Source organism: Neocloeon triangulifer, unplaced genomic scaffold (genome assembly GCF_031216515.1).
Source record: "Neocloeon triangulifer isolate White Clay Creek 2 clone unplaced genomic scaffold, ASM3121651v1 ptg000012l, whole genome shotgun sequence".
Classification (NCBI taxonomy): domain Eukaryota; kingdom Metazoa; phylum Arthropoda; class Insecta; order Ephemeroptera; family Baetidae; genus Neocloeon; species Neocloeon triangulifer.
The window spans coordinates 9228626-9248542 of NW_026775554.1; the positions used below are offsets into that span (position 1 = coordinate 9228626).

Sequence of the window (19917 nt, forward strand, 5' to 3'; positions counted from 1 at the left end):
AACAAAGTGTGCCATCAGTGGCATATTTTAGAACTAGGCAATTCTGTTTCATTAGAAATTCTTCAATGTTCTTCTTTCCGACAAATAAAAAACTTTTTAAGAAGATTGATTTCTGTTTTAAAGTCGTAGCACATTTTTTTTTTTTACTTTTCACTCTAAAAATAACATCTCCAAAAATTATTGAAGTTATTTTGGTTATTTTATAAATGAAACATCAGATGCTTTTAATGGAAAATTTATGCTTTATTAACATTCGTATAGGTAGTTTGAATCACAGTTCATTAGTTTATAAACCTAGAGAGCATTTATTTTAAAAGTCTTGTCGAAACAAAATTCCCGAGAGCGAAAACACAGATTAAAATCATGAGAGATGAATGAGCCGCTTCTCTGATTCGATTATACACGTGTAGTGAGAGAGAAGAGAAAACTGCTGAAGTCAGTTCAAATTGTACTCATCGCTTAAACATAAATATATTTTATTTATACGTCGAACGTTACATAATTTTAATTCTAAGATGTTTGATAAACATGACTTACGCGCTAAATTAGTATTTTGATCTTTTGACAAAGGATGAGCATTTGGAGTGGGCAAGTCAGCGTGGTCGTTTCGCAATGAAGAGTTTCAGAGTGAATCTGTTTTTGACATTGATTGCACACCAACAACCAATCACACCTATCTACCACCTAAACATTTATCCACACCTAATATTTGTTTTGTAAACAGCTTATTTTCGGAGTCAGTGCAAATCCTAAGATATTAACTTTGATCGATGCTTCCAGAGCTCCTATCAATTCCTAAAAATTATTATTAAATCGTTTTGATTGTGTGTAAATTATATTTTTATGACACTTGCCCTCTGTTTGGTGAGAAAATTACAACTTGGGGAAGAATAATTTTCTCGCCAAACTTATCGCAAGCTGTGACTGCTGAAATATAATTAAGATGCTTACTTAAACTTTCTATTGATGTAGCGTTCGATTTTCCCCAAATGTGTGAGTTTTCATTTCTCATGCGCTGCGTTAACATACTTTCTTAATCTGAAAATTTAGCACTGCCTCCTCTCGGTGTGAATTCTTATAACTTATTGCAACAATGAAACGTCGTAATTATTTACACATATCGTGGCACACATTTTTAAACTATCTACGCCTAGGACGGAAATAATGCAAATCAAAATCTTGAGAGAAATTGAGATCAAAAATTAAAAGGTACCTGAAGAATCTATTCAAAGAAATTTCTATTATTGCCATCGTCTCTAACATTCACAAGGTTGTGAAAATTCACCCTGGATGCGCCAGGCGTCAGCTCCCTTTGACAGAGAGAGAGTTTAAAATTCTGCCCTACAAGTCCACCCGAATAACTCAATGATCTAAAAATATATTCATTTATGAAATATAGAAATGACGCTATACTTTGGGGCATTTAAATTTTTACGATTCTGCTGCTAATTTGATAATTTTTTTTCTCAAAGTTTCATTTGCTCGCTGATTTTGAGAATTTACTTCGTTTCAATTGACTTGCAAGGGAAATGAACTTTTGTGGCGTGGAGTCCGTTTAAAATGTGATAATGTCTGTTCTTACAATTAGCGCCATTTTTTTATATAAAACCTCTTAATCAGAATTTTGTATCATAGAAAACAATCGTCATTAATAAAGTTTTCCGTACTTTCAAAATTGACAGCTAATTTGAGATTTGCCTTTATTTGAGATAAAAATTTAAATGTATTACTTTACATCTGTTACATAATATTGATTAAGCAACCTTACAGTGGCTACTAAAATAAATGGACTTTCAGCTCAAAATGTCAAATCTCAATTGTGAGCTAAAGGAATAAATTAAGGACTTCAATTAATGTGTTCCAATTTCCAATTCAAATTTGGAAAACGGCGTACGATTTTTTTTTAATTAAGTTTTATTTGAAACCGGAAAATTATTCGGCTCATTTGTGGAATAGGGATAAGGGTAAAAAATATTTAAATTTTTTTACAGGTATTACAATGAACATAAGCAATTGAAAGGGCTTGTGCGGAATGAAGATGGTTATATAATATTAAATATTAAATTTTGTTTGTAGAGATCGAACTGCTTTTGATTCAGGTGCACTGCGACTCTGTCCTGTGGATGGTGATGGTGAGCTCGCCGTCGTTGGCGACGCTCTGCTCGACGCACCACACGTCGCAGTTGGGGCTGAGGCTGGCGGCGCGCGGTTTGCTGCGGCGTGCGCAGCCGACGCAGCTGGTGGCGTTGCGTTGCTGGAGGCCGCCGCACCGGCCGCACGACACCGCGTCCATGCTGGTGTCCAGCGAGCGGCACTTGCCGGTGCGCGCCGTCGGCGCCAGCAGCCCCGACGGCACGATCCGGTGCGGGAAGCGCGGCGAGCCGCGCGCCCGCTCGCGGAACGGCGCCGACGACGGCGCCGCCGCCGCCGAGTCTGTGGCAATGCAAGCGGTCAGTGAGAATTTACGGTCAGGGTGGGGGTCTGGCACTAAACCTGCAACAGTGGTGCAAGCGTACATACGTGGCTCGCTACATACTCAACGCAAGACAGGGTGTGAGGGGATCGAATGGTCTATAGCAATAATTTGTAATTAGTTTCTTTTTTTGGAAATTGGTGGAAATTTTTAACGGAAAAATTGGTGCTTGGACTTTCTATAATGATTTAACAGAAATTACTTTTGATATAAAATTATTCTAAATTTTAAATAATTTTATTGTGTCTCTATAATAGTGTTATAATAGATTATAAATATCATAATAATTGCAAATTTTCCTACAATTGAAGAAAATTTACAAAATTTAGAATACAAATAATTAAAAAAAAAATGTCAGCTAGTAATATATTTTATAATATAAAATAATTACATATTTTAGTAGCAAATTGTGTTTATTTTATAAAATTAATTGTATTTTTTATATTATTTAAACTTTTATTTTAATTTTTTTAATAAAATTAATTTTTTTAAATATAACGCAAACATTTGATGTTCCTTTTTTTATTATTTTTTTTTTATTAGAATATATTTAATTTTTATAAAGTATTGTTTGCTCCAAAACAAAACTAACTATTTGATAAGGATTCAAAAGGATTAATATTTTGTACCTCCAGTTTCTTTACAAGATGAAATGTCATTTAAATTTCTGTCATCAAAAGTTAGGGATGAGGGTGCAATTTTCATAAAAGCCAAAATAAAGCCAATCGTGGGTTGAATTTAATCTAAGTTAAGCTCAAGAGATACCAAGCGGTGTTCTGCGAGTTGCCTACATACCAGTCACGTAGTTGACGTGCATCCTGAGCGCGGCCGCAATGGCACTGCGATTTGCCTTGGCGCGGGCTGGTCGCCAGATTCTGGGCAGCAGCTTTTTGAGAAGGGCGGCCGCGCTGCTCGGCTGGTCGTGTTCGGTCGCCTGGTCTAGCTCAGGTTCCGAACGGAAGGTGACCTGCTGTCGTTCTGCCGCCTGGGCGCACGGCCAGCTGGCCCTCGGCACCACCGAGGGCACTACGCTGAGCAAAAGGGCCGCCGCACCCCGCGGGTTGTACATGGGCATCGGCCGGGGTAGGGGCGAGTGCGGCACCTCCGAGTCCTCGTCGGCCTCGTCTCCCTCGGACATGCCGTCGTCGTCCTTCACGAGAAAAATTTATTTTACCACACAATTTAAATAGTTAAATCAATCCACTAAAACGAATGTACTTTTGAAATTTTAGCCCAATATTCATGAAAAATACCCTTTTCAGCGCATTTCAGATTTAAAACTCAGATAATTTAAGTTTTAGTCCATTCTATTTAATTAAGGTTTTGATTCTCATACAAAATTTTTACCACTTTTACAACTGGCGAATCTAACCAAATTCAGGGGGTTTCAAAATCAAAACTGTTTACATGTAGATTTCACATGATTCATAACTCATATTAATATTTCCTTTTTTTAGTAAATTAATTAAGTCATGTGATAGAAATTAAAATTTTATAGTGAAACCTTTTAAAATGTCCATTATTTAAAATTATATGCCTTTTTTTAAAAAAGAAAAAATTAAATAATAATAATAATAATTTTTTAACAACATAATTATTTTAGTATATATCTAACACCTTATAGGCACATAGAAATTTAGATACATAATTTTGAGGTCACCGTGACACAAACATTCCACAAACTGATGCACGCAAAGTTTCAGGATCAAAGTGTTGCTTACCCTCAAAGAGCCGGGCAGGGAAACGCTTCCGTGGCTAACAGAGGCGGAAGTCGACGGCGAGGGCGGAGGTTCGATGAGCATTCTTTCGAGCTTGTTGATCTCCACGTCCAGCGCGGCCATCTCTCGTCTGTACACCTTGTTCTGCACCTCAACCCTGTAGTACCGCTCCCTCCTCTCGTCTATAACGAATCTGAACGGATTCGCAAAGTTTAATCTCGGCGTGGGTAAAACAATTTTTTTCAAATTAATTCCAAGAGCGGGATGAGACTTTTCAAATGCAAATAACGTTTTTCCTTTGAAGCCTTTGTGCTCGGTTAGAGAGGAGAGATTTACACAAAAACGTCGCCTCGTTAATAAAAAAAGAGATCAGATTAAAAAGTTTTCATAACTTCGAACACGCCCGGCAAAATTATTCTCCGACATAAATATAATCCAGCAAAAGTTGGGCTTCTACAGCGTAAGCAAGCAAATATAAGAAGCTGAAGAAATTATAGCCCTCGGCGCCACTTGTATGAATGCGCGATAGCAAAAACAAATTATATAAAGCAGCACACAAAGCCGAGGCAATTAAAATGATTACCTTCTGGTGTTGCACTCTATTTTCAAGCCCATGCTTTCCACTATGGGGTCCCCATCTGGGTGGAGCCATATTGTGTGAATCTGGAAGGAATTATGGAATTATCAATTTCTTTATTAAAAAATAAACGCACAATAGATATTTCTTCATAAACTATTTATCATAAAAAGGAAAGCTACCATTTTGGACATTATTTCCATTCAGAATTACTTTAAGAAATAAAAAACATTTTTTTTATTCTGGTTATAGGAAAAGTTAAAAATTGTTATTATCATTTTCCACTTGCCTTTGGCACAAACAACAGGCAGAGCGTCGTGGACGTGGAAGCCAAAATAAGTGCTGTGATGGTCACAAAAGCCAGGGTAGCTCTTTCCGAAATGAGGTTGGCCAGCACCACCACAATGCCACTAGTTATGACCACCGAGTAGACGCTCATCCCTATGTACTGCGAGTCGTTCAGAGCAGGTATTTTCACCCGTCTGCAAATTTTTATAGACTTTCCATTGAAACCTATTGCGTATTTTGCTCAGAGCAGCAAAGAGAGATTGCAAGAAAATTTCAATGTCTAGAGGAATTAAATGAATTTCATGATAAAAATGCAAATGAGAAAAAGGAATTCTTTTTAAAATAAGGAGAAAATAAGAGCCAATATGAAGTATAAATTTAGTTAGATGATATTTCTTTTGATGAGTTTCATTCCATTACAAAGCAATGAGTTTTATCCAATGCAAAATTGAAAATTACGAACCTAGTTTCCCACGCCATGTAGACGCCGACGATGAGCAGCAGCCCCTTGTAGACGTAAAGGGCTCCAAGCCAGCCGCTGGTGTGCTGCGACCTGCAGACCTCCACTTGCGGTTGGTATACGACGCTGCGGTCGATGGCAGAAATCTCCAGGGAAAGGTTTTTTAGGTGACGCTGCATGGGGTCCACGGACACCCAGAGGGTGACGATCAAAATGTCTACGAGCAGCAGCGCGCAGATAAGCGAGATGAGTTGTGTGTCTTGCAGCAACTGCGAAACACAAGGATTTTTCTATCTATTCCATTTTCACTGACTGGGGTTTAATTTTTATTCGACAAATAAATAATTTAATAGTAAAATTCACAAAGTTTATTTTTTGAGAATATGCATTTTAAGTGTTTAATTAACTTTTTTAGAGTACTATATTATCAACTTCAGTTGACTGATTTTGAGCAAATTTCAAATAAATATACATAATTAAATTCAATCTTTTTTAAAAACATAATCACAGCCACATCATAATTTATGTGAAAAGTATTTTCCTCGGTAAAGTATTGTTACGCATTTCCATATTCATATTTTGAGCTTTGAGCCTTTCAGCAGGAAAATTTCAATAGGATGTAACTGATGAAAGCCGTTTGAACAGCTGCTGTATCCACCGCTGAAATTAGTTTTAACATTCTCATCATGCACAAAACAAGAAATGCAGATCAGCCTCGGTTAAATATTTCAATATGAATCTCTCATCAAAAACGCTCAATTGTGTTTTGTTTCGTAACAAATTTCGCTTTTAATCACAAAACTCCAGACTGATGGATATAATACGACCATTTGTTCTGAAACTCAACAGATGGAAAATGAACAAGCAGAAGCTTAATAAATCACGTCTCTGTTGCTTACGTTAGTATCAACAGAGCGTGAGACACGAAAATCACATTAAAAGTAAAATCACGGCAAACATTGCATAATTCAATAATTTCACTCGCGCCTCCGCTGCTCTGCTTCATGATTCATTCAGTCCAATCGATCTTTTCCCTACTGCTCCGAGACTCACCTTATTTTTGACAACTCCGCTGCGACTGCTCGTGAAGATGCGGTGAACACGGTAGGTTTTAGTGAACATTGAGCCGAAGGCGAGCGAGAATCCGGCCGATAGCAGATAAGCCCTGGCCTGCAACAAAACATCACGACAACATCACTCGGCCGCTTTTGTGCAGCGCACGTCCCGAGTCGCTAATTAGCTCTAATGGCTTTGGACCCAAGTTTTTTTCCTCTTACGCTGGACAAATCACAGCCCCAGCGGCTACGTTGCACTGGTATTTGACGTATTTTCACTAATTGAAGGCAGGCCTTTTTATACGGGAAAAGCGCAATTTCGCATTCAGCATGTGTGTTGAAAAAGTTTATAAACATTCAAGGACTCATGTTTATTCACAAACTAATGAAACCAACTTGTAATGCGTGGCTAGATTTTATTTATTTATCTTTCTCTTTAGATTTTAATGCGATTCTTTGAAAAGTAATGCAGAAGTGGTCAAGCTTGAATTATAGGCTAGAAAAATGACCCAAATTTTCAATTTTATTGCTTTTTGGTTCCTCCAATGAGGAACTATTTGGCCCGGAATTTTCTTAATTCTTTCTCATAAATTATTTCACAGTACACGGTACTGAAATTCGTCAGTGTTACTGTAGCTTGTTAAAAATAAATGCTCCAAAGGAAAATCAATTCCATTGTGGTAACACACATGTTGTTGGTCACGTGAATCGACTTAATGTCTTGCGGTCTCATCTTTTTTCTAAAGCATTTTTCCAATATCGCCGAGCAGCAGCCAGAAGTGCCACACATAACTCGAATCTTTTATATACGATTCGCCACACGGGTGGAATATTCTGCCCATTTGTCAGAGTCGAATGGAAGAAAACGTACCGCTTGAAAAATTCATCGCCATTGTGGAGCAGCCCGAAATTGATCAAGCCGCTCTGTGGCTGTGATTCCCTTCAGCCCGGAAAATGGATGTCCTTTATTGCACGACCGAGTATTTGCCTTTTATCAATAATACACAGCGGCAATTCTTCGAAACGGAAGGCGCACCGCTAGAAATGTATTCCCAGCAGCGGCAAACCTATTTATTGCAGGAGAGAGAGATTTCCTTGAGTCGCTTTCTCTCTCTCGAGTGCCAGGTTTGCTTTATGTTCTGACAAAAGAACCCCTTTGAGGGCCTATTTGTTACTAAAAAGTAAACACGTGCGCAAATGTATCCAACGGGTTAGCTAGACAAATACATTATTGTATAACTGTCACGGTGGAAAGAGAGTAAATTCTTTCTTTGCAATTCGCTGTAAAATGTTTAACTTTCATGACACAATTTATTATTTTTTAATTTACTAAAAATGGGTCTTTATTTTTATAAAAATCAAATAATTAAAATTTGATCACTTGCCTTAAAACTTTCGCTTGAAAATGAAACCATTTTAGAAAATTTCTAATCCCTCAAAGATTGATCCATAAACATTCTTTTACAGCTACCATTCAGAAATGGAAATTTTTCATTCTTGAATAAAATTCAGCAAAAAAGCGGTCATTTTTCCTCCACTGTCAAAAATAAGTAGAGATAAAAATGAGGAGGTGTCCAAAGCCATGTTAGAGTGGAGAAAAAATCAGTGTGACGCACAGGCGGCGGGGAAATTATAACGAATTTGCCTTACTGTGCAAACATTTGCGAAGTGGGCGCCGCCGGCAGGCAGCGTGGCGTGGTCCAGGCCGAGCAGAATGACAGCCGTGTAGACGAGGATGCAGCCAACGACGGCAATGTTGTTCAGCCGAGGACTCGACAGCTTGATGTATCTGCGGAGAGCAACAGTTAGTCGGTCGGAATCGCGCGCGCCGGCCTTTCTCTCCGGCTGCATTTGACGAATGAATAATGGAACGGCCAAATGGAAACGCTATTCGGAGAAGAGGGAAAGTTCGAATGGAGAAATTTCCCAGGAAACTCTTCTATTTTCTTTGGACGGGAATAAATTGGAGAAAGTTAGTGAACTTTCTCAAGTTCTGAACAAATTGGTTTTTTGTTTCAAGTCATTTTGAAACGGAAACCTTGCTAATTGAGGACTATAGAATTAGAATATTGGGGGAGATTCAATAGACTTAGCTCTCCCGGGAAAAAAGATATCCCGGGATAAATCAAAAGGTATAAAATTTATACTTCTGTCCCGGGTTAAATATTTTTTGTCCCGCCTTCAATTTTTTGTCCCCAAGTCATTGGGGGATATCTTTTCTTGGCCCCCTCTACGGGATAGATATTTAACCCGCGCTAAAATCAAATCAGCTGGTAAATAAAAGGTCGTCAACATGCTCGCAAACATTTTAGATTTTGGCCAATTGCAATGAACAAAAAACTTAATTTTTCAAATCAGAATTTTGTGAGGATCATGGAAATGAGGGCAAAATTGAAATCCAAAGCTAACACAAAAATATGCATCTAACTTAATTTAAAATTGCATATTTATTTTGCTCAGAAATTTCTAAAGACCTCTTCATCAAAGCGAAATTATGCAAGGATTTTTTTCTTTTGAAATTTTTTGCACGTGAAATTTCAAATATCTCAACTCTGAAAAATTAAAATTCTCAAGCTTATTTTTTATTTGTAGATAAATTAAATTCGCCAATTTTTTTTTTAATTACACTTAACAAATAAAAAAGGAAAAAAAATTAGTGAACGTGAAAAAGTAAAAAAAAAAAAAAAATTTGCTTTTCTTTCATCTAAAAATTCACTACAAAACGACTACAAAAATACTCCAAGTTGACTACAAACTCACTACAAAACGACTGCAAGCGACTCCAAGTTGACTACAAACTCACTACAAAACGACTGCAAGCGACTCCAAGTTGACTACAAACTCACTACAAAACGACTGCAAGCGACTCCAAGATGACTACAAACTCACTACAAAACGACTGCAAGCGACTCCAAGTTGACTACAAACTCACTACAAAACGACTGCAAGCGACTCCAAGTTGACTACAAACTCACTACAAAACGACTGCAAGCGACTCCAAGTTGACTACAAACTCACTACAAAACGACTGCAAGCGACTCCAAGTTGACTACAAACTCACTACAAAACGACTGCAAGCGACTCCAAGTTGACTACAAACTCACTACAAAACGACTGCAAGCGACTCCAAGTTGACTACAAACTCACTACAAAACGACTGCAAGCGACTCCAAGTTGACTACAAACTCACTACAAAACGACTGCAAGCGACTCCAAGTTGACTACAAACTCACTACAAAACGACTGCAAGCGACTCCAAGTTGACTACAAACTCACTACAAAACGACTACAAAAATACTCCAAGTTGACTACAAACTCACTACAAAACGACTGCAAGCGACTCCAAGATGACTACAAACTCACTACAAAACGACTGCAAGCGACTCCAAGTTGACTACAAACTCACTACAAAACGACTGCAAGCGACTCCAAGTTGACTACAAACTCACTACAAAACGACTGCAAGCGACTCCAAGTTGACTACAAACTCACTACAAAACGACTACAAAAATACTCCAAGTTGACTACAAACTCACTACAAAACGACTGCAAGCGACTCCAAGATGACTACAAACTCACTACAAAACGACTGCAAGCGACTCCAAGATGACTACAAACTCACTACAAAACGACTGCAAGCGACTCCAAGTTGACTACAAACTCACTACAAAACGACTGCAAGCGACTCCAAGTTGACTACAAACTCACTACAAAACGACTGCAAGCGACTCCAAGTTGACTACAAACTCACTACAAAACGACTGCAAGCGACTCCAAGTTGACTACAAACTCACTACAAAACGACTGCAAGCGACTCCAAGTTGACTACAAACTCACTACAAAACGACTGCAAGCGACTCCAAGTTGACTACAAACTCACTACAAAACGACTACAAAAATACTCCAAGTTGACTACAAACTCACTACAAAACGACTGCAAGCGACTCCAAGATGACTACAAACTCACTACAAAACGACTGCAAGCGACTCCAAGTTGACTACAAACTCACTACAAAACGACTGCAAGCGACTCCAAGTTGACTACAAACTCACTACAAAACGACTGCAAGCGACTCCAAGTTGACTACAAACACTACAAAACGACTGCAAGCGACTCCAAGTTGACTACAAACTCACTACAAAACGACTGCAAGCGACTCCAAGTTGACTGCAAACTCACTACAAAACGACTGCAAGCGACTCCAAGTTGACTACAAACTCACTACAAAACGACTGCAAGCGACTCCAAGTTGACTACAAACTCACTACAAAACGACTCTCAAAATGCGCTAAAACACGCAAAGCTCGTTCTCCCTTCATATTTATATACCACCTCGCTTAAACATCCCAACAATTTTACCATCAATAAGCCGTCAACTATTTCGACTGTTGAACCAGCTGACCTTGCTATCAATTTTGAAACAAAAAGGTCAGCCGCTAGTAATAAAAAAATAAATTAATAAAACCAAGTCAAACATTTTCTTGACTTTGGCTGAGCTGAGTGTTCATTGCAGTTGCACTTTTGACAGCCGGCAGCCGGTAGCCAGCCACTGGTTCAATACTTGATTTGATAGCCATACGAAAAAGATGTATTTGCCCAAATTAAGTTTGACGAAAAGGTATTTAAATATTTGGGAAACCTTAAGATGAAAGAAAAGCAAATTCTTTTTTCTTTTACTTTTTCACGTTCACTAATTTTTTTCCTTTTTTATTTGTTAAGTGTAATTACAAAAAAAAAAAAATTGGCGAATTTAATTTATCTACAAATAAAAAAATAAGCTTGAGAATTTTAATTTTTCAGAGTTGAGAAATTTGAAATTTCACGTGCAAAAAATTTCAATAGAAAAAAATCCTTGCATAATTTTGCTTTGATGAAGAGGTCTTTAGAAATTTCTGAGCAAAATAAATATGCAATTTTAAATTAAGTTAGATACAGATTTTTGTGTTAGCTTTGGATTTCAATTTTGCCCTCATTTCCATGATCCTGCGCGGGTTAAATATTTATCCCGTAGAGGGGGCTAAGAAAAGATATCCCCCAATAACTTGGGGAGAAAAAATTGAAGGTGGGACAAAAAATATTTAACCCGGGACAGTGGTCCAAATTTTATCACTTTGGATTTATCCCGGGATATCTTTTATCCCGGGAGAGCTAAGTCTCTTGAATCTCCCCCATTATTTTCAGTTAGAAAAGTGATTATGCAGCGCCGTCTTACGGAGGCGTCGCGCAGGTTGCCTATGTAGCACAGTGTGGCGCTTACTTGAGCTTTCTGAAGTAGAGGTTGAACCCCAGGAACACAGTGGCGAGACAAATCCCAGCGCCGGCGAGGCATGCGACGCTGTAGAACGCAGTGCGCTCGATGGTGACGACCCTGAGGCGAAACTCGCGCTTGGCAATCGGCACCTGGCCTCCCTGCCACCGCAGGGGCTCACACTGCGGACATTCAAAGTCCAGACGGTCCGAGGACGGGTAAAAAAGAGCCACTTTCTGCACCACGCCACCTACAAAGAAAATAAAATTAATTCTTGGCATCCTTAATTTGCTGATGAAATTTGTGGAAAGTTCTCAATATTTTTTATACAACATAAAAAACTTTGGTTGATTTGTGCCTTTGTTGTTACAGAAAATCAATTTAAACGCGTCAGGAGAATTCGCTGGAGCGAGTTTCCTTGCAGACAACTTGATAGACGGGCCCGCCGCGCATCTGTACAGTCGCGACTCGCTCAAAATGAAAACGTAAACAGAGGACAAAGTCGGAAACGCGTAGTCTGTGACGCACACTACTCGGCACTCAAATTGAATCCTCAACTTTAAATTGGAAGAATTCGCCGGCGAAATGTCGGCGACGCTTTTCCGAGAGCAAGTTTTGCGCTTGACAGCGACTTTGATTCAGCGTCATCTGCTCGAGGGGTGCGCGAGAGATGCATTGTGAGTGTGAGAGAGAGAAATATGCGCGTCACCGTGAAACCGTCCTATACACAAACAATTGCGCGCTCCGCTTTGCTTGTTTTATTCAAGGTGGTTGAAATAAAAAGCCAGCTGTGCAATTTGTGCAAAATGGCTCATTTTTAACCAAAATAAAAAAAAAATAACTGACGGAGTCTGTTTGAAAAATATTTTGTTGTGAAATATTTTGACGTGAAATATTTTGTTTAATTTTATTAAAAATGTACTGCTTTATTTTTATTTATTTCGTAAAGTTTTTCATGAAAAACACCTAAATTTTAACATTTTAATTATAAGAGTGAGATTGAGTGAGATGCAAAATTGCAGTAAATTTTGTTAACGCGCTGTGAAATCGCTGCAAAATAAAAAACAGATTTCCTAGGTAAATGTTGAAATATAATCACAAAAGCTCTTTCACGCTTTATTTTCACTTTGCTGGGACAAAAAGCGGCGAGAGGCAAATATTCCATCAGCGCTTGCGAATCTGCTAAACGCTTTCCCGTTCACGCTCTCGAGAGTCAAACAAAGAGATCTACGCCGGCACAAATTTGCTTTCAATCATCGCGCCTCGTGTTTACCCTCTGCAATCTCCATTAAAGCCGCAAATCATTTTCGCGCCACGGACAAACACAATTTTTGGCAGCCCCCGAACAAAAGTCTCGCGTTCTGGCTTGCGTGATTAGATTCATTTGGGAAATATAATAGCATCATTAATGCCATTATCCCGACGAGGCACACAACACACAGAAATCCCAATTCACTTGATTACTCCCGGCTGCGGCCCTCATGAATATTTCATTCCTAAAGTTCGCCTTGCGAGAGAGGACGTGTGGGGCGTTCATTAATGAAGCCAAAACAAAGAGAAAAATTAACTAAATAAATTTTATATTTTTTCTGGGAATTTAATTTAGTGAATAATGATTCTCGCCGTTTAATGCTTCTGATTTTCTCCAACTATATAATATACAAAATCTAAGGAGGGCAAATGATTTTGATAGGACTGCCAGGAACAAAAATTTATTTTCAATTAATCTAATCAATTGAATAACAAATAAATCACATGGCTTGAAATTCGTTGAAAATAGTCCCCATGCTTTACAGTGACGTGCTTTTCAATGAGAGCACTGCCTACACTCATTCGCTTCAAAAGCTTCCTTTGGAATTGTTGTTCAAAACACAAAACAGAGGCCGCACACAAACCACCCAACATTTCAACAAAATAATTACATTCAATGTGCACGTGGTTTTGTGTTTGGAGCCCCACTTTCCAGATACATTAAATGTTTACTAAAATTAGAACTCTGTGGTGGTTGTTTTACCTCAAAAAGTTTTGTTCCCTTTTCAATCAATAGCAAAAGTTTCGCTTTTTGGCTCAACACAACAAATTCAATATAAATTGCTTTTTAAATATATACACAAACTTGCGAATAAGTTTTTTGTTCACTCTCTTAACTTCCTAAACTTGGGACACTCACCTTGCACTTGATAGAACGCAGAAATTCCCACTCTGTCAGCTCCACTGAAGGAAACGGGACCCTGCGAAACGAAATTGGACGTGGCAGAAATAATTTTTGGCATCCCAAAAGTTGTCAAACATCGTAAAGTGCAAACTAATGGAAGAATATATTATAAATTTGTGTATTTATTTACCGACACACCAAGGAACTCGAGGCCGGCCATCTCCCGAAGGAACTCGTGCGCCATGTGCGAGTCTCCGTAGTCGAAGTTGGAAATGGACGCGAGGCCGAGGGATCGCCTCCGACTTTCCGTGTTGTGCAGGGTCATCGCGATGGCCCACACAGCGTCGTACGTTTGTGGCGTGTAACGCGTGATCGGTAGATTTTGCGAACGGAATTGCTCCTCAAACATTGCGTTTGTCTGCAGAAAAATGTTAATGTTTAAGTAAATTTTAAATAATTTTGATTTTTTTTTTTATTAAATATTTTAACTTTAAAATTTATTTTATGAATTTATAATGATAAATACATTTTTTTTATTTAGACAAATTTTCCTCCGTTTTAAATCTAAATCAAACTCACCAGCCCCGATAAAGATGGTTCTGGTCCAACGAGGCTGTTGTGGCTGGAGACGAGCAGAAGGCCTTCGACCGCAGCCATGAGCGCCGCCTGCGAACAGCCGCCAGCCTTCGGCGCATCCGACCACCACGGCTGGTCCATGGGGCTGCCCTGGATGATCCACGCGTAATCAGAGCCGTACATGCCCAGGCGGTACGCCTGGAACGTGGCACGGAAACGACAGATCAGCTTTATGAAATATTCAGAACAATGTGTGTGCGTGGGCTCGTAACATTTGAATAACATGGGAGAGAGCAACACATGACGGCTGCATGTCTCCGGCACGTCGGCATTTTTCTTGGCATCGATCTCTGTGCGAGCTCTCGCAGCACGCACGCAAAATATCGCTCTCACTTTTATTTTTTGTCTCCTGGATTACCGGGCGGCGGCGGCTTAGCCTGGCGTATGTTTTCAGCCCGAATTTCCCCCGAGGTCCAACTTTCTGGTTTTGCCTCGTGTACCTGCCTTCTGATTAATTAATGCAAGCAAGGTGCACTTGTCCGCTCCAAAATTCAAGAGAGCCGGTAAGAAATTGCATCTGCTTTACTAATTATCTACTTTGTAAACAAAAAGGGCCAAGTTCTCTGAAATCCCACCAGTCCCAACTGTAATTTTGATACCCAGCTCACATTTTTATTTTCATCAAGTGAGTAAAACAAAAATGGGTATTTTTTTTTATTAAATGTTTCAGTTCAGAAGAACTCTCCTTTTCGAAATCCTTCCTTTGACAGAGCAAAAATTTTTGAAATTTAAGTGATGAATTTTTTTAACTATAGAATTCGGTTAAAATACTTATCAGCTTGGACAAAAGAAGAGTTAAGTTTTATTTTGATAATAAATTTTCAATAAGATTTCTAATCTTGTTTTAACCATTCCTTGTAAACCATACATCAAGGGTTTCTTTTAATATATTACATAATTTACGTAGCAGCTTTGTGTGTTCCAAACCACCCTATGTCATTGCTGAGCTGACTGTTTGCGGAGAGAAGCTTTTTGTGGCACCTGGACGGCCCAATCCCGCACTCTGCCCAATCTGCTTCACCGGAGAGCAGCGATGATGGATGGGCCAGACTCGCACACCGGCCATTTATCATTTTGCATCACAATAGGTCTTGGGGGCGCACACAGGTCGCAGGCAGAAAGAAATTAGGAGGCCACAAAATAATCCCGGCCGCCGGGGCTAAATTTCAATTTCCCCCGTGCTGCTGCTTACTCATTTTGGAAAGGCAGGGCTGCTGTACGCGCTGAAATTGAAAACGCTGCTGATGGACCGCCTTGCGTTGTTCTTGCACAATGGAGACGTCACGTGCGGAAAAAAATCCGCCACCTTGGCCGCCGAATTGATCCAGCAGCTGCTCGCTTTCCCGGAAAAATTGCACCATTGATAAGACCGTCATCTCTTTTTGACACTTTTCTCGCAAACATGCTAAAAGCACGGCCTCTGCTATAGGGATCTTGAGATGATTCTCTCAGCCCAAGTTTTTTTTGTGCATTTTCAATTTTCCAGACTTTTCAAAAAGTTCAACTACTCACAAGTTAAAATACAAATTTTCTGCATTTTTTATTACATAAAAAGCAAATTATTATTATAAATTTCCTTCCCTCTCATTTTCTTTTATTCTCTTTTAACTTTATTTTATTAAATTTGTATTTATTCAATATAATTTTTTTATATGCTTTTTATTATGTATTATTATTTATTTTATTTTTTAGAATTGCGCATATATGAATTCGGGCTGTTCAGACAATAAATATTATTTGAAACTTAAATTATTATAAGAAACATGAAACATTTCATATAACATCAAATTTTCCCAACCATGGTTCTATCAAAACATTATGAAACATTGTAAGGAAAACTCACCTCGCAAAAGATTTTCGGCGCCACTTGGTGCGAAAAGCTGGCGATTATGATGCGGGTGTCCAAATCCTGTAAAAGAGGAAGAGAGCGTTTCGTTGTTGACAAAACGTATTACGCAAATGGGGTGCGAAAGCGAGAAGCGGTTTCTGCTACTTGCCCTCAGGTGCCGCAGCTGGTCCTTAAAGTCGCGCTCCGAGAAAGTGATGGTCGCCGTGCACGTGATGTTTGCCTCCTCCAGCTCGGTTACCAAGTCGTTCACAGCCTGGAAAACACATTTTCGTTTATCCCTCCACAAGAAAACACATCGAAAGTGAGTTACCAAAGGAGTTTATTTTTATATGGGGTTACGCGGATGTGAGCGATTCTGAAATAAACTGAAGAAAATTGGCTAACCTGACGTAAATGTCTACGGCCAAAAAGCTGATTTTATTTTGAAAACTAAGAGTTCTTGCATGCCCATCGTTTTCTCAAGGTAAATTAGTATGAATCATCTTCTCTAAGTTTCAGTAAAAAAATTAAACGAATTCAATTCAATTAATTAACAATTGTTGTTGTTTGAGTGAAAATAATAATTTTCTTTGCCGATCTTGTCACATCACTTTTGTGGCTAAAAGAAACATGATTTGATAGCAAAATTTATTAAAAATTCATTTTGGTTTCTCGTTATCATTTTTTTTAACATTCCTTTGATGTTCAAGAATAAAAATCTCAAAATTTAACAACAAGAATAGGAAGGTATAATTTATCAAAATAAAAAAAATTCCCAAAGTATTCTCAATGGTATTTACTTCTAAAAAAAGTAGTTATATTTTGTTCAATTTGTTGTTTGTTGCTTTAGGGGAAAAATAATTTACTCCCGTGTGCAATTTTTCTTTCCGGCTTCGCCCCTGCCCCCGTGGGATTTGAGCCTTTCACTTTTATCAATGCCTTTCAAGAGCTCACCAATGAGAAAACGTCCTCATCTTGACTGAGGGCAGTGACAGTGTCCCATCCGAACCCACGGACAAACGCCAATCGCGCAGGGTTGTGCGACGAGTCGGGGGCGACGGTTCGGTAGAAGAGCGGAAATTCGCGTCGGTCGCTCAGTGACGGCGACGTCGATCCAAACGCAACCTAAAACAGAGACATGCAAAAACCATAAGTTGCAAATCAATTTGGCAAATAATCATTTTAGTCTGACGTGGAAACGAATGACAGCAGAGCGAATTTGAATTTCAAATCGAAAGCGATCTCGTCACTTTGAAGTGGCGGCCTGGGAGCCTGCGAATTCATTCACGCGCTATTCAAACGGCCCACAACAGCCTCTGTGACAGCACGACCATTAGGAATAAGCCTTTGCTTTACTCGCTCATCATTCACAGCGGTTGTTTCGCAGCGAGTGTGATTTACATACTAATATATAAATCATGTTAGTTTAATCGAGAGGCTCGCTTGTTCACTTTCGGAAGGTCCATGCGGAGCCAAGAGTAATTTAATTGCGCATGAGAGGAAACTATGGCTTTAATGGTTCATCATTATTTTGGTAATTGCCTTCATAAATTATTTTAAATGTGCCCAAATTTTTCAAAATCTGTATTCATTCTGCGTAAAATTAATATATTTTATTAAATAGTTTTTCTTACGAAGAAGGACTTGAACAAGTTTTAAACAATTTCTTACAATTAGTGCATACTAAACATGTTATTATTGTGTTTTGCAAAACAAAAGTCTATTGCCAGTTCTGGATGTTATGTAAACATAAGTTATAAGCTAAGTGAAGCTTAAAAATTAAATTTCAATAGTTCAGATTCACTATAAATTTTCCAGTAATTTATAATTGAAACTCTTTCTTTTTTTTTTTTTGTCAAATTTTAATTAAAATATTAAAAAAAACAATAATGGTACATAGTATACATAATGTAAAATAATAATAAAAAATAATTTGAGGAAGCAAATAGTTATTTTTATTTTATATTCTTAAGAAACTTTGTATTCAAATGAAGTTTAGAGCCGCAAAATAAGATTGCCTAATTACATGTGCAAATTAGTTTCAAAACTGATGGAGGAAATCCGTGACTCTTTTACATGTTGATGTTTACCACGAGTGTTTATTACACGCAAGAAATAATCGTCAAACGGACCGGAGCACTCGTTCGAGTGGAAAATTGGGTACTGGCAGAATCTACGTTCTTATTAAAATGAGACGACTTAGTAGAACTCCAGCTTAGAAACTTTACGACTGCTTCGCCGCAGCAATCCGAAGTGCTCGCTCTCACGGAAAATTCAAATTGAGAGCCAAGAAAAAAGACCAAACCAATTATATTATTGAAAAAAATTGCATAGTTTATTAAGTTTATTTGAAGATTGTCAATTCAGTGTTTCGTCCGGCAAACCTCAAACCAGAAGCGATTGATTCCAGATTGATCGGCGACACCGAAATCCAATTGTCTGCAAATAACCGTCGCCATTATTTACTTGCTCGCCCACGCAACCGCACGTCCATTAGGTTTCAATTAAAATGTCACCGCCATCATTCTGCTTGTGCGGTGCAGCCGTCGTGCAATAATTATTCCGACGCAAATTGGAGCAGTCCAATTTGCAACACGGCCTGCCTCTCTCGGTGGCAGGGCAGGCAAAATTGCCCGAGCTAATTTGCGGTGTGCACGGCCAAATGCACGCATTCTCGCTAGAATTGCTCCAATTTGTCGAGCAAATATGCTCCCTTTGAGGATCGTCGCAGCCTAAGCGAATCAGTGGATTGTGAGAAAATCGCGGCAGTTTTAAGCAAATAATTTTGTTATTGCTTGAAAATAATTTTATAATTTACTTTTCAATCTTCTAACAATTAGATCATTAAATAAAATTTTAAAGACAAGAAAATAAAAGCAAAATAAATTTAATTATTATTTTTTAAAGAAGGACTTGCATTATTGATTTATTTCAAACGTCAAACGGAGAATTATATTTTTAAAAGAAAAGAAAAAACACATTTCCTGCAAAGAAAAGGGCAGAAAGAGGGTTTTCCGCGCGTGCTTTTTCTTAATTTTAAACACATTTTTCCACGAGCAATTTATGTAATAGTCTCTTGTAAAAAATGAGTGCTGAAAAATTCCAATTTTCGCTGGCGAGCAATTGAAATTTGCTGCAAGCGCTTTGCTCTTTCTGCCTCAAATTCCGTCTCAAACACGCTCTCGCGCCGCCGACACAAAAGAAAGTAGGAAATTGTGGCCGGCACTTATATATTCATGCACAAGACACGCTAGAAATTCTTCAAAGCCACCACCACCCCGGGGGCCGTTTCGTGCTTTCAGTTGACAGGCATCGTGGTCTTCGTCTAACTATGCCAACTAAAAAACCAAAACGAAAGCACATCCTTTCACTCCTAGACTTGCAAACTCAAGACTGCAGTCGAAATGCTTAATTGCTCCGTTTCGGTTGGAAGTTCTTTGATGTTGCGGGCGGCCGGGCGGGCGCTACCCATTTGCGG

General features: G+C 38.7%; 1 protein-coding gene across 4 annotated transcripts in view; it reads right to left on the minus strand.

Moving 5' to 3' along the window:
- Positions 1-246: 246 nt before the first annotated feature.
- LOC132197827 (gamma-aminobutyric acid type B receptor subunit 2) overlaps positions 247-19917 on the minus strand; it is a 56255-nt gene continuing 36584 nt past the window's right edge. For 3 of the 4 annotated variants that reach the window (XM_059621402.1, XM_059621401.1, XM_059621404.1), the window contains 15 exons: positions 17394-17564; positions 16609-16713; positions 16455-16520; positions 14555-14749; positions 14166-14393; positions 13991-14051; positions 11830-12070; positions 8222-8360; positions 6570-6686; positions 5520-5785; positions 5058-5250; positions 4775-4854; positions 4195-4384; positions 3269-3623; positions 247-2493 (listed from right to left, as the gene is read on the minus strand). In XM_059621402.1, coding sequence (XP_059477385.1) covers positions 2096-2493; positions 3269-3623; positions 4195-4384; positions 4775-4854; positions 5058-5250; positions 5520-5785; positions 6570-6686; positions 8222-8360; positions 11830-12070; positions 13991-14051; positions 14166-14393; positions 14555-14749; positions 16455-16520; positions 16609-16713; positions 17394-17564 — 2805 coding nt within the window. In that variant the 3' untranslated portion in view covers positions 247-2095. The remainder of the gene's footprint in view (positions 2494-3268; positions 3624-4194; positions 4385-4774; positions 4855-5057; positions 5251-5519; positions 5786-6569; positions 6687-8221; positions 8361-11829; positions 12071-13990; positions 14052-14165; positions 14394-14554; positions 14750-16454; positions 16521-16608; positions 16714-17393; positions 17565-19917) is intronic. The other variant, XM_059621403.1, reaches the window with a different exon arrangement.